Source organism: Solanum tuberosum, unplaced genomic scaffold (assembly GCF_000226075.1).
Source record: "Solanum tuberosum cultivar DM 1-3 516 R44 unplaced genomic scaffold, SolTub_3.0 scf00953, whole genome shotgun sequence".
NCBI lineage: Eukaryota > Viridiplantae > Streptophyta > Magnoliopsida > Solanales > Solanaceae > Solanum > Solanum tuberosum.
In genome coordinates this window covers 4,354-21,303 of record NW_006239884.1, presented here as the reverse complement: position 1 = coordinate 21,303, position 16,950 = coordinate 4,354, and the positions used below count along the sequence as shown (strand labels likewise).

The window sequence follows — 16,950 nt, the reverse complement described above, 5'->3', positions numbered from 1 at the left end:
GTCATGCCATAAAAAATATTTTGTCTAAAAATAACATAGATAAATTTCAGAATTTCAGAAAAAAAAATTGTCACAATAATTTTTTTTTAGTATGAAAACAATGTTAAAGAGGTGAGAGAAGACTATAATCCCTCAACTTTGTTTAATTGGTTGACTATGCCCTTATCGTTAAAACGAAGTTATTTTTACCCCTACCGTTACTAGTTTCATTATTTGTGCCCTTCAATTGGATGAAAAACCCCAAATAAGTTCAATTAACCCGATTTCAACTGAAATTACCCAATTATCTATTTTAACCCTAACCCAAACTCAACCCACCATACTAAATAACAAATAACAACAAATTAATTTTGTTTTATAAACAAACCTAAAGTGAAAGCAATTCTCTCTTTTTTCCTCTTACTAGAAGCTAACCCTCAATTCCTTCATTTTCAATCTCCTTCACAACGAAATCAAGAATTGTCATGAAAGATAGGCAAAGTTGCAGCTACAAACACCATTAATGGCGAAAGCACCAAAATTTCAGATTTCAATTACTTTGTTTCATCAAATATCCCCTGTATGAAACATCCAAATTCATCTCCGACTGGGATTTGCTCTTCTTGTCTCAAAGAAGAATTACTCAATCTAAATTGCTCTGATCAATTCTTCTCTGAGGATACAGAAAGAAATTCTTCAAATATAATCCATCCGCCCACTAATAGAATCAACATATTGAAAACCATTAAAAGTTGAAATTTCCTACACGAATTTCGACTCGAAAAAACACAATTTTCAACTACACCTCAATTGCAAATCTAGCATTAGAAAGGGGGAAACCCCAAATTTCACGGAGTTGACAATCTGAATCATCTGCTATACATTCCCCTAAATTTAGGCACACATTTGACAACAACAGAGATCCAAATTTCATTACAAGTAAAATTGATCAAGATTAAAGAAAGAATGGATTAAACGGTAGCTGAAAAATGGAGATGAAGAAACTGATGACAAAAATCTGCTACTTGCGAGGAAGAAGGGGATATTGGATTGGCTTTTCACTTGTGTACGAATTTCAGTCATCAATTTTCGGTCAATTTCATAGGAAAGTCTCAAATATGATTTTGATTTTGAAGATTAGGAAATATTAGTAACGTGGGGTTGGGTTTGGGTTAGGGTTAAAATAGATAATTGGGTAATATCAGTTGAAATCGGGTTAGTTTAAGTTATTTGGGGCTTTTCATTCAATTGAGGGACAAAAATAATGAAATTAGGAATGACAGGGGTAAAAATAACTTTGTTTTAATGGTAAGAGCATAGTCAACTAATAAAACAAAGTTGAGGGGTATTTTTAACCCTTTTCCCTATAATTAATAAAGAGTTAATTATGATTTGGAAGTCAAAAAGTAAAAAATAATTATCAATTTCATAAATTTAGCACATAACCCCCCAAAATAGGAAATAAATCGGATACCAAAATATACACAAAAAAAACGAAAATTCAATAAATGGGCAAAAAAACAATATTAAACACTATAATTATTGTTGAAAAACCAAAAAGTAAGCAATAATTATCAAAACCATAAATTTAGCACATGCTCCCACAGAAAAGGAACAAATCGTATACTATATATAAAAAAAAAGAAAAACAAAAATTGGGCCAACAACAATATAAAACAGTAAAATTATGGCTGGAAACCAAAAAGTAAACAATAATTATCAATCCCATAAATCTGGCACATAATCCCCAAAAAAGGAATAAATCAAATATTTTTTTTTTTTTTTTAAATCGAAAATTAAATCATGTCATGTTTGTAATTAAAAACTTAGTTTTGTAAATAAAAAAGAGTATATACATATATTGTTAATTAAGCACTGGGCGTGAGGTGGAGTGTTAAAGAATGACAAAAGTCCATATCGGTGGTTAATGAGATGAGTGAATTCCTTATAAGGCTTGGACAATCCTCCTCCCTTTGAGCTAGCTTTTGGGGTGTGGATTAGGCCTAAGACTTAATCTAACAAAGTGTATTGCTGAGCATTTGCAGTATTCCTTGCTTTGACTAATAATGCAACAATGCCGTTAAACCTCTATTTGATATTTGGAGCATTTATGTCTGCAATTTTAAGTGTTGGAGTTCAAAGAATTGAGCATAGTGAATTCTAGTGAGCCAGAATCTTGTTTCATGAAGAAACACCCTGAGCAAAATACAGAAGGCGTTGAAGCTTCACTGGAGGAAATAGAAAGTAACACGAGTGCAATTGTATCATTTATTCCCCAATTTGGTAGTGAAGAATTGAGAGTGACATTGGATCTTTTATGGGTTAAAAGATGCCTACAACAGCTAAACTTGTGCAGAGAAGCAAAATGAAGCTAAACTTGTGCAGAGAAGCAAAATGAAGTTGTGTGAATCTCAAATTCATGGAGAGATATATCGAAGATGTTGCCATGGAGAAGCAAAAAGCTTAATTTCTTTATTAAAGCTAGTCGTTCTTTTGAATTTGTGCTGTAGATAAGAAATAATGTAATACAATTTCAAATTTTGTTAACTAGTGAATTATTTTTGGACTTTAAGTCTAAACTAGCAACAAAGAACTATGACGCCACAATTTCAATCAAGTTGGGATTAGCTATATGAATCTTCATTGACCATATTGCTCCATTTAAGACATCTCAGGCTGTTCTTTTAAACTCTTGAAAGTTATGTTGTATTGTTGTACACTCTTTGTAGACATAGAACTGATCTTGGGAATTCAGTTAAGTTTATGGAGGGATAGAATTTGTGAATGTGATTTATTTATTTGAAAAAAAGAAGTACAATGTTTAGGTTCTTTTTAGCAAAATATGATACAAGTTTTTAATAGATGCATAACAAGCAGTTCTTTCTCACCTTGATAATTATGTTGCCCAAGCCTCAGATCCTATGTGGCTTTATATATGTATCATTAAAGTTAAACTCTAGAATAATCTCACATTGTTAACGAGCCTAATGTAGAGTAGCGTGGCTTCTCTTAGCAGTGAACCAGCAATAGCCTTAGCAACAACAGCAACTTGGACCCCAATAACTCATCTTTTATATAAGGTTCAATGTAAGGTACAAGTTTTGCTACTAATAAATGCCCATACAATTTTATATTCACTACAATTATTGTGTATGTTGCCAGTTACCACTGTGAGAATATACAAATTTAATTATTGTGAACCTTATCACTAAATATTCTAAAGCGTTAAACTTGAATATTGGGTGGTCTAATATGTTTTGCACTTTCTGTAGTTAAAAAATAGAAACTGAAGTTCAAGAGGAGATATTAGATTAATCAAGAGGAGTTCTTTATGAACAATTTTTAGAAACAACGCGTATTTTTCAAATTGTAGTATATTAAATATAATAAACAATGAAAATTATGCATTCATAAGTTTATTAGTGTTCATTGTACATATATTTGTCACACGGAAGAATTCCAAAAGAGAAGGGCAAAAAAAAATAAAAATCCACCAAACTCCATTAAGAAAGAAAACAGAGGAATCTTGATAATTGGTGAAGAGACGAACAAAATGTTAAATAACGGCAATGAACCTGATTACACGTATTTTGTAAATTTGAAATAGATATAAATAACGAATAAATAATTACCATGAATTCTGTTGATAATAGTTTCTCTTTAAACTGTTTTAATGGTGGATGCTTGTAATTTGCTTCACTGCTATTGAAGAAGAGAAGCAACAATACGGTTAAAGGAAATTCTGTAAAAATACACGACTAAAACAAACATGGTAATTTCGTTTAGTAAGGAAAGAGAATCCTAAACTAATGGGTAAAATAAAATTAGAATCCTAATTACCTTGTATTACTATATTTGATATTTGTATTTTATAAAATAAAAATATTAATAATAAAAAAGAAACTTGCCTTAAAAGTATGTGTTGTAAAAAAAGTATACACCGTCGATACAAGTTAAACTCTCTCTCTCTATATATATATAGCTCTCACATGGCCATCGGTGAATAACACAGATTGGTTTCTTTTCAAGATTTGGTTTTGGGTATGTGTTGAATGTGGTGTTTCTGCTTCTTTTTTTTTTACTTTGACCCTTTATTTCTTGTGTTGAAATTCAACCATTTTTTCTGTAAAGATTAAAACTTTAGAACTAATTTTGTTCATTTGAGTTGTTGTGACCTGTTATTTTGATGTTTGTTAATGATGATCTTTTCAGGTTGCGGGTCCATCATGGCTAGAGCTTTAGTTCAGTCAACAGATATTCTATCTTCAGTTGCTGTTGCCGGTGAAAGGGCTGGACAATTCAATGGATCCCGGAAAAATCAAAGAACTGTTAGAATGATATGTGATGTAAAGTTTCCTTCCTTAAAGCTGAAGAGCTTTGTAGGACTGCGAGGGTGCAATGCATTAGATACACTACTTGTAAAATCTGGAGAAACTCTCCATTCAAAAGTGGCAGCTGCAACTTTTGTCAGACGGTCACAAGGATGCCGATTTGTCCCAAAAGCAATGTTTGAGCGCTTCACCGAGAAAGCAATAAAAGGCATTATGCTTGCGCAAGATGAGGCCAGACGACTAGGTCACGACTTTGTCGGGACAGAACAGATCCTGCTGGGTCTTATTGGTGAGGGAACTGGTATTGCTGCTAAGGTTCTTAAATCCATGGGAATTAATTTGAAAGATGCTCGTGTGGAAGTAGAGAAGATTATTGGCAGGGGTAGTGTATTTATTACAGTGGAAATCCCTTTTACTCCTCTTGCAAAGCGTGTTCTAGAACTATCTCTGGAGGAAGCCCGCCAACTAGGTAGGTACCCTTGTCTAATCCTTTTGTTGGATGGTCCAACGGTCATGCATCTCCTTTTAAGTTTTATTTTGATCTAGATGTTATAGTCATGATTTTTCAATAGTTACTTCTTTCCTCTCCAGGCACAAGCTTCACTGGATTCTAAAAAATCATTTCTTTGTTGTCTGTGTTGATTGGTTTTGTGATTCAGGGCATAATTACATTCACTCGGAACACTTGCTACTTGGATTGTTGCGCCAGGGTGAAGGTGTGGCTGCCCGTGTTCTTGAAAACTTGGGTGCTGACCCCAGTAATATTCGCACACAGGCAACTAATTTCCCTTTCTCAAACTGGTTTGAAATGCTTTTCTTGAAGCCAAGGGTTTAATCAGAAACAGCCTCTCTACCTCCACGAGTAGGGGTAAGGTCTGCGTACGAGTAGGGGTATGTTGTTATTATTGTTTACTTCTCATGGGGTTGAGGGTGTTTTAAATTGCTTGACTTCATTGTAATCAGTTTCTCTTTTTTGTTGAAAAATAAATAAATAGGTCATACGGATGGTAGGCGAGAGTAGTGATGGTGCTACTGTTGGAGGTGGAACTTCTGGCCTAAAGATGCCTACATTGGAGGAGTACGGCACGAATTTGACAAAGTTAGCTGAAGAGGTACATAGAAAGATATTTCGTCATAATGTGGCGATTGATTGGCTCTCTTCAATTATTTGATCTGGTCATATTATATTTTCAGGGGAAACTAGATCCTGTAGTTGGAAGACAGGCTCAAATCGAGCGTGTTACTCAAATCTTGGGTCGCCGTACAAAAAACAACCCTTGTCTTATTGGAGAACCAGGTGTTGGAAAAACTGCTATTGCCGAAGGGCTAGCTCAAAGAATCGCTAATGGTGATGTCCCTGAAACAATAGAGGGAAAGAAGGTACAGAGGTGTATGATAAATTTGCATAACATGTTTTTTGCTTGAGCTTTATTCTCTTTTTTCAATTTCATCTCAACTGTGTGGCAGATCCAGAAGCTGTGCTACATTCTTAGATAGAAAGACCTCAAAAATCATTTTTATAATGTCTTAGAATTTGATTTTATACAGAGGGTAATTTTCAAAATTGGAAGTAAAAATTCCGCAGACAAAGATATATACACAAGAAATATGTTAAAGTAGGAAATGTATATTGTTATCTGATCCCCTATATAACACCCCCCCCCCCCCCAAAAGCCTTTAGGCCAAAAATTTATGCGATTCTAAAGTATCCAATCAATATTTTTGGTACGCATGCCAAAAATTTACAGAAACACTTGAATGTCCCACTAACAATTGTACGAACAGGTTTTCAAATTTCAACCGCCTTGAGCCTGCTTTACATATTTCTTTCGTTGTCTGATATGTGGACTCAGCTATATATCAGGATTTAGTTGCCCCCTTACTTCAATTCTGAGTCTAACTGAAGTCATAGGGAAGATGAACCTATTTTTGTGAATCTTTTTATCTGCAACTATTTTGATGTGGTATACCCTCCTTTTTTCAAAAAATGTATATATCCTTGTCATTATACGAGTGTGTGACTTGCTATGGGTGACGATCAGGTCATAACACTTGATATGGGATTGCTTGTTGCTGGGACAAAATACCGTGGAGAGTTTGAGGAAAGACTGAAGAAACTAATGGAGGAAATTAAACAAAGTGATGACATAATACTGTTTATTGATGAAGTACACACATTGATTGGAGCTGGAGCTGCAGAGGGAGCAATTGATGCTGCAAACATCTTGAAACCTGCCCTGGCTAGACGCGAGCTACAGGTTCGTTATCGTCTTTGACTTGTAGTATGTCGTTCCTTGGAATGTCAATGAGAACTATGAAATCTACCTTAAATTTGGTGTTTAATCATTATCTTGATCCGAGTTCATCCTGGTAAAACTACAAAAGAATTTCAAAGCTGGTGTAATTGAGAAGTATTTTGCTTGGTTTCACTTGTCAGTGTATTGGAGCCACAACCCTGGATGAGTACAGAAAGCACATTGAGAAAGACCCTGCACTGGAGAGGAGGTTCCAGCCAGTTAAAGTCCCTGAACCTTCTGTGGATGAAACCATACAGATCTTGAAAGGGCTTCGGGAGAGGTATGAGATTCATCACAAGCTCCGTTACACTGATGAGGCAATAGAGGCTGCTGCCAAGCTTTCTCACCAGTACATCAGGTATTATTATTAATCATATATTCATTTTCCAAGGTATCTTCCGGACTCAAGTTGTTGGTACATTTTAACTTTGGGATTTCATAGAAAACTAATTTTTTTCTTGTATGATTTAAGATATATCCTTCCCAATAATAAAACTCTTAGGAGAAGCGGCTTTTCTTTTGTATCAGTGTCTGAATAGGCTTATGCACGTTTTATCTCCTGCAAAAAATTGCACATTTATCTCCACTCCAAAAAGAATCATCTTAATTCTATGATTTATCTGAAGTAAAGCATGAATATGTTTTTGAGTTGAACCTTTATTCCAGTGACCGCTTTCTGCCTGATAAAGCAATTGACTTGATTGATGAAGCTGGTTCCCGTGTTCGGCTTCGTCATGCACAGGTATAGAGTACTCTCTTTGTCTTACTCTGTCCTGCCCTTTCTTCCTAAAGGAGTCATGACCCGTTTTTTTGATACTATGTAGCTCCCTGAGGAAGCAAGAGAGCTGGAGAAGGAGCTTCGCCAGATTACAAAGGAGAAAAATGAATCTGTCCGCGGTCAAGATTTTGAGAAGGTGACTGGTTTCCGCTCGATCCTGTGCATAAAATTCCTATGGACTGATTAATTTCTTATTGAAAGCATTGAGATGTTCAGGATGTACAATTTTAATCCTCTCTATGCATTGGACAGGCTGGGGAGTTGCGTGATAGAGAAATGGATCTTAAGGCACAAATCTCAGCCTTGATATACAAAAACAAAGAGAAGAGCAAAGCAGAGTCTGAGGCAGGAGATGCAGCAGGTCCCTTAGTGACAGAGGCAGATATTCAGCACATTGTCTCTTCTTGGACTGGCATTCCTGTAGAGAAGGTCTCAACTGATGAATCTGATCGCCTCCTAAAAATGGAAGAAACACTTCATACCCGAGTCATTGGCCAGGATGAAGCTGTAAAAGCCATTAGTCGTGCTATCAGACGTGCCCGTGTTGGACTCAAGAATCCCAACCGACCTATTGCCAGTTTCATCTTTTCTGGTCCAACTGGTGTTGGGAAGTCAGAACTGGCCAAGTCTTTAGCAACGTACTACTTTGGTTCTGAAGAAGCAATGATTCGGCTTGATATGAGTGAGTTTATGGAGAGACACACTGTGTCTAAACTCATCGGTTCTCCCCCTGGGTATGTTGGTTACACTGAAGGTGGTCAATTAACTGAAGCTGTGAGGCGTCGACCTTACACTGTTGTGCTCTTTGATGAGATTGAGAAGGCTCATCCTGATGTCTTTAACATGATGCTTCAAATTCTTGAAGATGGAAGATTGACAGACAGCAAGGGCAGAACTGTCGACTTCAAGAATACACTCCTCATCATGACATCGAATGTTGGAAGCAGTGTGATAGAGAAAGGAGGTCGTCGTATAGGTTTTGATCTAGATTTTGACGAGAAGGATAGTAGTTACAACCGTATCAAGAGCTTGGTGACTGAGGAGTTGAAACAGTACTTCAGGCCAGAGTTCTTAAACAGATTAGATGAGATGATTGTATTCCGTCAGCTCACTAAGTTGGAGGTGAAGGAGATTGCTGATATCATGCTTAAGGAAGTCTTTGTGAGGTTGAAGAATAAGGAGATAGAACTTCAAGTGACAGAGAGGTTTAGAGACAGGGTGGTTGATGAAGGATACAACCCAAGCTATGGAGCTAGGCCATTGAGGAGAGCTATTATGAGACTATTGGAGGATAGCATGGCCGAGAAGATGCTTGCAAGTGAGATCAAAGAAGGTGATTCAGTAATTGTTGATGTGGATTCAGATGGCAATGTCACCGTCCTCAATGGCAGTAGCGGTGCTCCCTCAGATCCACAAATTTATTGATTGTAATGTTGCTTTCGGTTGTATTGGCTACTAAGCTCTCCTGCACTTACGAAGCAACTTGTGAGTAATTTTTTGGGGTGACAGTTGACTGGGTGATGATATTCTGCCAAGTTGATCCTTCCCAAGCAGAGCATCCAGGATTACACACTATATACTTAACTGGATTTCATTAAAATTGTAGTGACAGCAGAAGCATTTCTTCTAATTTTTGGTAGGTGATAGTTGGACTTTGTCATCATTTTCAGCACGTTTTTCCTGCTGTTTGGCTCAAATCACAACTAAGGATTTAGGTTATGAACTTTAATATCTCTACTGGTTTTTTAGCTATTGTCCACAACAAACACTAGACAAATGTAATTCCAAATTTTATATTGGATAACCCCCTAATCCTTGTAATATATATATGCAGAGACTTTGACAAATATCATTTGTTTTCCCCAAATAATTGAGATTCCGTTTTCCATGATTTCGTAGACTAATGAATTTAATTAAGCAACCTCATTGATTAAGATGCCTTGCCAATGAAAGCAATTAGGAATAAATTGGAAAATTAAGAGTGAGAACTTTAAATAACAATATTTGAAGTATAAAGAAGTACTAACAAACAAATTTCCTCTTTGAGATGAGTGCTAATCTCAGCACTATATATATACATGGATGTGATGTCCAACTTGCAAGCACAAGTCTATCAAACAAAACTGAGAAAGCAATGAAGTTTCATAATATAAGTTTAAATCTAATGTTCGTGTTTGTTTCTGCTATCAATTTCGTATGTTGGTTCAACTTTAGATGCATTGCAGCAGCCACTCTAAGAAATGAGACAGACATGAGAGCGCTGCTTGAGTTCAAATCCCATATAACAGAAGACTATTTAGCAATCTTGGAATGATTCTTCACATTTCTGCCACTGACCTGGAGTTACATGTGGTATCAAATACCAAAGAGTAACTCACTTGAATCTGAAAGGCAAGAGGTTAGCAGGAAGCATTTCACCTTATATTAGAAATCTTTCCTTCCTAAACTCTCTTGATCTTTCGGACAACTCTTTCCGAGGAGAAATTCCTCATGAAGTAAGTAATCTCTTCAGAACTTAAACATGAGCTACAATTTTCTTGGAGGTGAAGTGCTATCTAACTAGTCTCAGTGCTCTAAACTTGTGACTGTTGCACTAAACTATAACTCTCTGGTGGGGCAGATTCCTTCTGAACTGGGATCACTTTCAAAGCTCACCAAACTGCACTTAGGAAGCAACAATCTGAGTGGAAGTTTCCCAGCTTCACTTGGGAATCTTACATATTTGCAAGAGCTGAAACTGTCATATAACCAGTTGAAGGGAAAACTTCCAGACTCATTGTCACAAATGAGAAGTTTGACACTGATTGATTTATCAGTCAATCAACTTTGTGAGTTCCCTCTTCCGCTCTACAATTTGTCATCACTTAAAGGAATAGGCCTGTCCTATAACTACTTCTTGGGTAATCTGAGAAGCAATATCGGTGATGCTTTTCCAAAAGCAGAGAAGATCAACTGGGGAATGAATTCATTCACTGGAACATTTCCAGATTCATTTGCCAATGCTTCAAATCTTCAAATACTTGATCTTCCAGGCAACAATTTTACTGGAAATGTACCTGCAAGTTTAGGAAAGGTGAAGAACTTAAGGTGGCTCAACGTTAACGGTAATCAGTTGGGGAGTGATGAACTTCATCAGTTCCCTGGCCAACTGCAGCAACCTACAGTACTTGCTTTTGGCCCACAACCACTTTGGAGGCATGTTTCCAAAATCAGTAACCAACCTGTCCACCCTATTGACAGATGGGACAGAATAGGATTCGAGGGAACATACCCAAAGAAATTGCAAACCTCGTGAACCTAAATATACTTTACCTGCAAGAAAATCGTCTAACTGGTAGCATTCCAGCATCTATAGGAATCCTTTCAAACTTGGGAACGCTCAACTTGGATTCAAACAGATTGACAGGCGAGATCCTATCTTCAATAGGAAACATCACGAGACTGCTCTATCTTTATTTGTCTGGAAAACTTTAAATGGAACCGTTCCTCAATCCCTTGGAAATTGCAAACAGTTGTTGAGGCTTTATATAGGTGAAAACAATCTAAGTGGCATAATTCCAGGGCAACTGCTGAGTTTGCCACCCCAGCACATGTTAATATCTCTTATAACTCTTTTATGGGTTCCCTGCCAATGGAGATTGGAGATATAACAAACCTTGCAAGTTTTGACCTTTCTTACAACAATTTCTCCGGCATGATTCCAAGCACCATAGGGAAATGTTTGGCCTTGGAATTACTTTACATGCAACACAATTCATTTGAAGGGTCCATCCCGTACATAGCTGACTTACAAAACCTACGGGAGCTAGACCTTTCAAGAAACAACTTATCAGGAGAAATTCCACCTTGGACTATGAATCTTTCCTCCCTACTGTACCTGAATCTTCCAGACAACAATTTAGAGGGTGAGGTTCCCGTCCAAGGAGTATTCTCAAATTCAACCGCATTACAAGTTGAGGGGAATCCCAAGCTTTGTGGTGGAATCCAAGAGTTTGATTTACCACCTTGCCCGAAGCAAGAAAACAATAGAACAAAGAGGAAGCGTCTTACACCCGTTCTGACTACAATTATCAGTATTGTTTTATTTGCTGCAATAGCATGTTTTCTGCTTTCTATGTTTTTTATTAAAAGATCCAGAAAACGAAGAGATGCAACATCTACATCTGGGCATCTCATCTTCCCCATGATTACATATAAGGAGCTTCATGATGTAACTAATGGTTTTTCTTCAGATAGGTTGTTAGGATCAGGCAGTTTCGGCACTGTGTACAAAGGAATTCTTCACTCATCGAATGAAAATCCAGTTGCAGTCAAGGTACTCAACCTCCAAAGTCACGGTGCATCTAAAAGCTTCATGACTGAATGCCACGGCTTGAGAAACACCCGGCATAGAAACCTGGTGAAAGTCAGAACTGCATGCTCCAGCATTGACATCAAAGGAAATGACTTTAAGGCCATAATGTATCAGTTCATGGAAAAGGGAAGCTTGGAGGAGTGGTTACATCAAGAATACTGCAATGGTTGCTGAGGTCGCCGAAATCTGACAAATACTTCAAAACTTGGGTTAGTTTCAAATGCACGTTTTACAGAGTGAGTGGCTAATCTGGATGAATACTGCAGAGTATGGCATGGGTGCTGAGGTCGCCGTAACAGGAGATTTGTATTGTTATGGGATCCTATTGCTGGAGATTTTCACTGGAAAAAGGCCCACAGACAAACTATTCGAAGATAATGTGAATCTGCACCTTTCGTCAGACTGGCATTACCAGATCAAATAATGGATATTGTTGATGGATCCGCTCTCTGTGGAGAAATGACAGGAGAGGATGCTAACAAGAATATAAGTAGTGAACAGATCAAGTGCTTGGTTTCTATTTTCCAACTTGGGCTAGCATGCTCAGCAGAAACACTACAAGAGAGAATTAACATGGAGCAAGTTTACAGGGAATTAATAATAATCAGAGACCGGTTTCTGAAGTAACAGGAACACACTGCTAAGCAGTCCCTACAGACCTCTCAGAGAAAAGCTTGATTGAGTTGATAGTTACGACTTGTCTTATACGGTCAATCTCAGATATCAACTTATACTGTATTTTACACCTATGGCAGTAACATCTTTTTTCTCCCAGATGATAAAATACATCACAATGCCCAAGTTCATCCCAATTTATTATGTCTTCAATCAGCAACTGCTACTCCACATTACTTGCTCATAAAGACATGATATTAAGCCGTATAGATTTGATGGTTAACACAGCAGTTAAGAAAGATATCATTACCAAGTCAAAAACCTCTTAAATCATATGGCATCACAAAAGAGGAGCTCTGAATTTGGGCATCATCTAAAACAGTTACGCCATAACTATTATTTCATTCGTTTATAGCGTGGAACCAAAGCTCAATCGTTTGACATATAGGTCAAATATGATGAAATTATTCATCTCCATCTAGGCCAAATTTCAGATTAAGTTTTTGAGATAGTAAGTGAACAATCGTTGTAAAAATAGAGATAAAAGCAGTAAAGTAAACCTCACATGTCCTCACAAGATCTCATCAAGTAAATATGTATTGTTTCCAGATGTAGCACAAAAACAAAAACAAAAAAGAGGGGATGCATACATTCTGACAAAACTACAACCAAAATTGGCATCATTCAATCCCTCCAAACCAGTAAGTTCTTCCCACCTCCTCTGCTCACAACTAATAGAAGTCCCCAAAAAAATAACTACAAAGAGGCTCACAATTACTGTTGATTTCTCTGATCACTAACAATTCCCAAAACCAGAGAAATAAGATAAAAGAGACGAAACAGTGCTAACCAGCAAAAGAAGCTATTCTTAGAAGCCATAACATTGTGATGTAATCCTCATCATTGATCATTTGCTGCAACATTTGGCCAATCAAGAAACTTATAACCTTGAAGAGATGGTGGCAAGTAAGTTTGGGATGCGTTTGGATTGTCAGGAGGATAAATATAGTCCCTCCCATAATTAAGATCTTTCATTAGCTTAGTTGGTGCATTCCTAAGATGAAGGGGCACTCCTTCATTTTGTCCAACGGATTCCCTTACCACTTTTGAGCTGCCCCTATTGCTCTATAGACAGCAATAGACTTCGGAGCCAAGGCCAAATAAGCAACACACTGAGCAAGGATAACATTGCACTCAGGCATGCCAATAAAATGGCAAGCTTGGTAGCAAGCAACAGCTTGGCCAAGAGCCGATGGATCAGCTAACCCCACATCTTCACTAGCAAACCTGACCAGCCCTTGTGGTATGTAAAGAGGCTCTTCACCCCCTTCCAACATTCTCGCCAGCCAATAAATGGAAGCATTAGCATCATTTGCTATCATAGATTTGTGAAGCGTGCTGATAAGATTATAGTGCTCATCCCCTGCTCTGTCATAAGCCAGATGCTTACATTGCATTGCTTCTTTGACATCATCCAGACTGACAAATGCAGGCAAAGGAGACTCATCAGCATTTTCTTGTTTATCCCCTAACTCCCCGTTTGATCCTCTAGCCATTCCCGTACGTGCAGCAGCAGTGGTAGCTGAAATTTCCAAGGCGTTTAATGCTACCCTTGCATCTCCATCACAGTTTGTTGAAAGAAACTCTATACATTCATCATTTACTTCAATTTTCATACTCTCTCCCATACAACAGGACAGCCCCTTATCAGAATCAGCCGCAGCCCGCCTGAGTAGCGTAGCAATTTGGTGGGGCTTTAAAGGATTGAGAGTCAAAACTCTGCACCTGGACAATAAAGGCGTAACCAAATGAAATGATGGGTTTTCAGTGGTTGCTCCCATGAAAATGACACTACCATCTTCAATCACCGGCAAAAAGGAATCTTGCTGAGCCTTGTTGAACCTATGAACCTCATCAATGAAAAGAATGGTCCTCTTGTTGCTCTTCTTTTTCATTCTCCTCACTTCGTCAACAGCTTCTCTAACATCCTTAACCCCCGAAGTAACAGCCGACAAAGAAACAAACCGATAGGTATTTCCACCAGCTTCAGAAGCAGAGCAAGTATTAACTATAGCTCTAGCAATGGAGGATTTGCTGGTACCTGGGGGTCCCAATAAAAGTATTGAAGGAAGACGGCCGCAATCAATGGCTGATCGAAGAAGTGATTTGGGTGCCAAAAGGTGATCTTGCCCAACAACATCGTCAAGGGTTCGAGGTCACATTCGTTCGGACAAGGGTTCATGAGGGGGTCGTTTCTTTCCTTATTCAGACTCAACTACTTTAGGCGCTTCGTTAGACGGACACTACTAAAAAATTATCAAAAAACGACGGACTGCGTCGCTTTTTTGGTCAAAATCGACGAAAAAGCGACGCAGTCACCTCCGTCGCTTTTTAGCCCGACGCTTTTCAAAAAGTGATGGACTGCGTCGCATTGTTACTATTTTTTAAAAAAAAAATTTTAACAAAAGCGACGGACTCCGTCGCTTTATTTTAATTTTAATTTTTTAATTTCTAAAAGGCGACGCAGTCCGTCGCTTTTCTGGAAATTATATTTTTGAAAATCCAAGAAAAGCGATGGACAAACCACGCTATCCGTCGCTTTTTCTGCAATATTTTTGACAGACCAGCTTCTGCTGCCACCTGCAAATGCAATTCAATTCAATTCTACACTATTCAGCCCAATCAAACACACACAATTATAAACAATACTAAACAAAACAATAAAACAACAAACTTAAAATAACATTCAAAAGTATCTAAATCATAAATTAAAAGAACTTATAAAAATCTTTCAAAATTCGTTTCAAAAATTTCAAAAAAGTTCATAAAATGTTCAAAGATCTAAACTAGGGAGTGAGATCTACATAATCATCCTCATCACTCTCGTCATCGGTGTCATCGGGAGCCGAAGTAGTAGGTCGACGAGCGAGGTTCATCACTTGTTCTTTGATGTGCTGAACGGTCTCACTCATGCTTTCTTGTTTAGCTACTCTTCTCCTCTTCGACTCTGCTAGTGCCGCTGTAAGTTTAGCTATTTGATCCGACATAGCAGCAATCTGAACACCGTCAAGTGTCTCGGCTTGACGTGACGATCCAATACCTTCTAAGCCTGACTTGAGTCGTCTAACATCGTTTCGAGAGCCTAGACCATATCATCTACCCTTGTGTGTCCCCCCTACCACTTTTTCTTTCCAAATCTGGGTGGACAGTTCAGGTGTCAATTGGACCGAACTACTAGATTCTCAGTGACGTACTGATGAAAGTCATTCTGCATATTAAATATAAAATTTGACATCAATATATATACATATCATAAATATATTCACTATTAATATATATTATTCATATTAAATAACTTACAAAAGTTCGTTCGGCCCTTTCCTCCACCCACACATCCGGATCAGACTCATTTTCTGCCTTCCTTGAAAACCTCTGGTTCAATGTGAGTGCGTCCCAATTCTTTTTCCTATAAATAAAAACTGAAATTTATAACGATATATATGAATCAACTAATTATTTATTTAAAAGTTTGAATTAGAACTTACCATCTCTCGTGCAATTGTTCCAACTGTCTTTGCACCTCCGGTGTGCAACGAGCCACCTTTAAGACTGCCTCTAGCCTTTTTGGCTTGATCTGATATTGCCTTAAACTTGTCTGTGTTCCAATACTGACCCAATTCATCAAAAACATGAGGCAACATCCAACCGGGACGTTCACCACTATCCCAAACTTTCTTTAGCCAGCTAGACAGTTTGGTGGATGCCTTCCTCTCAAATGTGGTCCCAATGACCAAATTGTACCTCGACTCCCAAGTACACATAGTCTGAAAATAAAATTGAATAACGTTAATTAGATCGATAATAAAAAAAAGTAAAGTATACTAAACTTAACTAAAATATATATACCTTAAAGTTATTAAACATCGCCTGGTGTATAGTGTTTGGAATCTCGCTCCAAGAGTGATAAGCTTGTGTATAGAGTCTTCTAACACAGTCTTTTAAATCCCGGGCAACCTAAACCACATTATTTAATTTAACTTATTTAAACAACTTTAACTCTTGAACTAGTTTAGTTTTGACTTAATTCCAACAACTAAATCCATCAACAAAACCACATTATTTAATTTAACTTATTTAAACAACTTTAACTCTTGAACTAGTTTAGTTTTGACTTAATTCCAACAACTAAATCCATCAACAAAACCACATTATTTAATTTAACTTATTTAAACAACTTTAACTCTTGAACTAGTTTAGTTTTGACTTAATTCCAACAACTAAATCCATCAACAAAACCACATTATTTAATTTAACTTATTTAAACAACTTTAACTCTTTAACTAGTTTAGTTTTGACTTAATACAACACTAAATCCACCAACTAAACCACATTAATTAATTTAACCTATTTAAACAACTTTAACTCTTGAACTAGTTTAGTTTTGACTTAATTCCAACAACTAAATCCATCAACAAAACCACATTATTTAATTTAACTTCTTTAAACAACTTAACAACTTTATAACTTTAACAACTTTTTAAAGCTAAGTGTCAACACTAGATGGACACAAATCGATCTTGCAAGAAAATTAATTTT

General features: G+C 37.1%; 4 protein-coding genes and 1 pseudogene across 4 annotated transcripts; 3 read left to right on the top strand and 2 right to left on the bottom strand.

Annotated features, from left to right (window-relative positions):
* Window positions 1–4,192: 4,192 nt before the first annotated feature.
* LOC102594555 (ATP-dependent Clp protease ATP-binding subunit ClpA homolog CD4A, chloroplastic-like) lies at window positions 4,193–9,114 on the top strand. The gene is made up of 9 exons (XM_006367770.1): window positions 4,193–4,779; window positions 4,970–5,085; window positions 5,306–5,422; window positions 5,505–5,690; window positions 6,353–6,568; window positions 6,748–6,965; window positions 7,274–7,349; window positions 7,432–7,521; window positions 7,638–9,114. The coding sequence occupies exons 1-9, from the start codon at window positions 4,206–4,208 to the stop codon at window positions 8,808–8,810; spliced, it is 2,766 nt and encodes a 921-aa protein (XP_006367832.1). The 5' UTR covers window positions 4,193–4,205; the 3' UTR covers window positions 8,811–9,114.
* A 618-nt stretch (window positions 9,115–9,732) lies between these two features.
* LOC107057680 (LRR receptor-like serine/threonine-protein kinase EFR) lies at window positions 9,733–10,680 on the top strand. Its single transcript, XM_015305704.1, has 2 exons — window positions 9,733–9,783; window positions 10,006–10,680. Exons 1-2 carry the CDS (start codon window positions 9,733–9,735, stop codon window positions 10,678–10,680), a joined length of 726 nt encoding a protein of 241 aa, XP_015161190.1.
* Window positions 10,681–11,016: 336 nt separating this feature from the next.
* On the top strand, window positions 11,017–12,366 carry LOC102595215 (probable LRR receptor-like serine/threonine-protein kinase At3g47570). Its single transcript, XM_015305703.1, has 3 exons — window positions 11,017–11,905; window positions 12,006–12,090; window positions 12,141–12,366. The coding sequence occupies exons 1-3, from the start codon at window positions 11,017–11,019 to the stop codon at window positions 12,364–12,366; spliced, it is 1,200 nt and encodes a 399-aa protein (XP_015161189.1).
* Window positions 12,367–13,254: 888 nt separating this feature from the next.
* LOC102594877 (ATPase WRNIP1-like) lies at window positions 13,255–15,401 on the bottom strand (annotated as a pseudogene).
* A 359-nt stretch (window positions 15,402–15,760) lies between these two features.
* Window positions 15,761–16,285, bottom strand: LOC107059217 (uncharacterized). The gene is made up of 3 exons (XM_015305702.1): window positions 16,261–16,285; window positions 15,900–16,178; window positions 15,761–15,820 (listed from the first exon to the last, which is right to left on the bottom strand). The coding sequence occupies exons 1-3, from the start codon at window positions 16,276–16,278 to the stop codon at window positions 15,761–15,763; spliced, it is 357 nt and encodes a 118-aa protein (XP_015161188.1). The 5' UTR covers window positions 16,279–16,285.
* Window positions 16,286–16,950: the final 665 nt, after the last annotated feature.

What these genes read in the sequence shown, in the direction of transcription:
- LOC102594555 (XM_006367770.1), top strand. Translation starts at nt 4,206, where the DNA reads ATGGCTAGAGCTTTAGTTCAGTCAACAGATATTCTATCTTCAGTTGCT. An exon ending in GGAGGAAGCCCGCCAACTAG is followed by an intron (nt 4,780 to 4,969) that starts GTAGGTACCCTT and finishes TTTGTGATTCAG; the next exon opens with GGCATAATTACATTCACTCG. An exon ending in CCAGTAATATTCGCACACAG is followed by an intron (nt 5,086 to 5,305) that starts GCAACTAATTTC and finishes ATAAATAAATAG; the next exon opens with GTCATACGGATGGTAGGCGA.
- LOC107057680 (XM_015305704.1), top strand. Translation starts at nt 9,733, where the DNA reads ATGTGGTATCAAATACCAAAGAGTAACTCACTTGAATCTGAAAGGCAA. An exon ending in TTGAATCTGAAAGGCAAGAG is followed by an intron (nt 9,784 to 10,005) that starts GTTAGCAGGAAG and finishes CTGGTGGGGCAG; the next exon opens with ATTCCTTCTGAACTGGGATC.
- LOC102595215 (XM_015305703.1), top strand. Translation starts at nt 11,017, where the DNA reads ATGGAGATTGGAGATATAACAAACCTTGCAAGTTTTGACCTTTCTTAC. An exon ending in ACATCAAGAATACTGCAATG is followed by an intron (nt 11,906 to 12,005) that starts GTTGCTGAGGTC and finishes TGAATACTGCAG; the next exon opens with AGTATGGCATGGGTGCTGAG. An exon ending in GAGATTTTCACTGGAAAAAG is followed by an intron (nt 12,091 to 12,140) that starts GCCCACAGACAA and finishes ACCTTTCGTCAG; the next exon opens with ACTGGCATTACCAGATCAAA.
- LOC107059217 (XM_015305702.1), bottom strand. An exon ending in GAACAATTGCACGAGAGATG is followed by an intron (nt 15,821 to 15,899) that starts GTAAGTTCTAAT and finishes TTTTATTTATAG; the next exon opens with GAAAAAGAATTGGGACGCAC.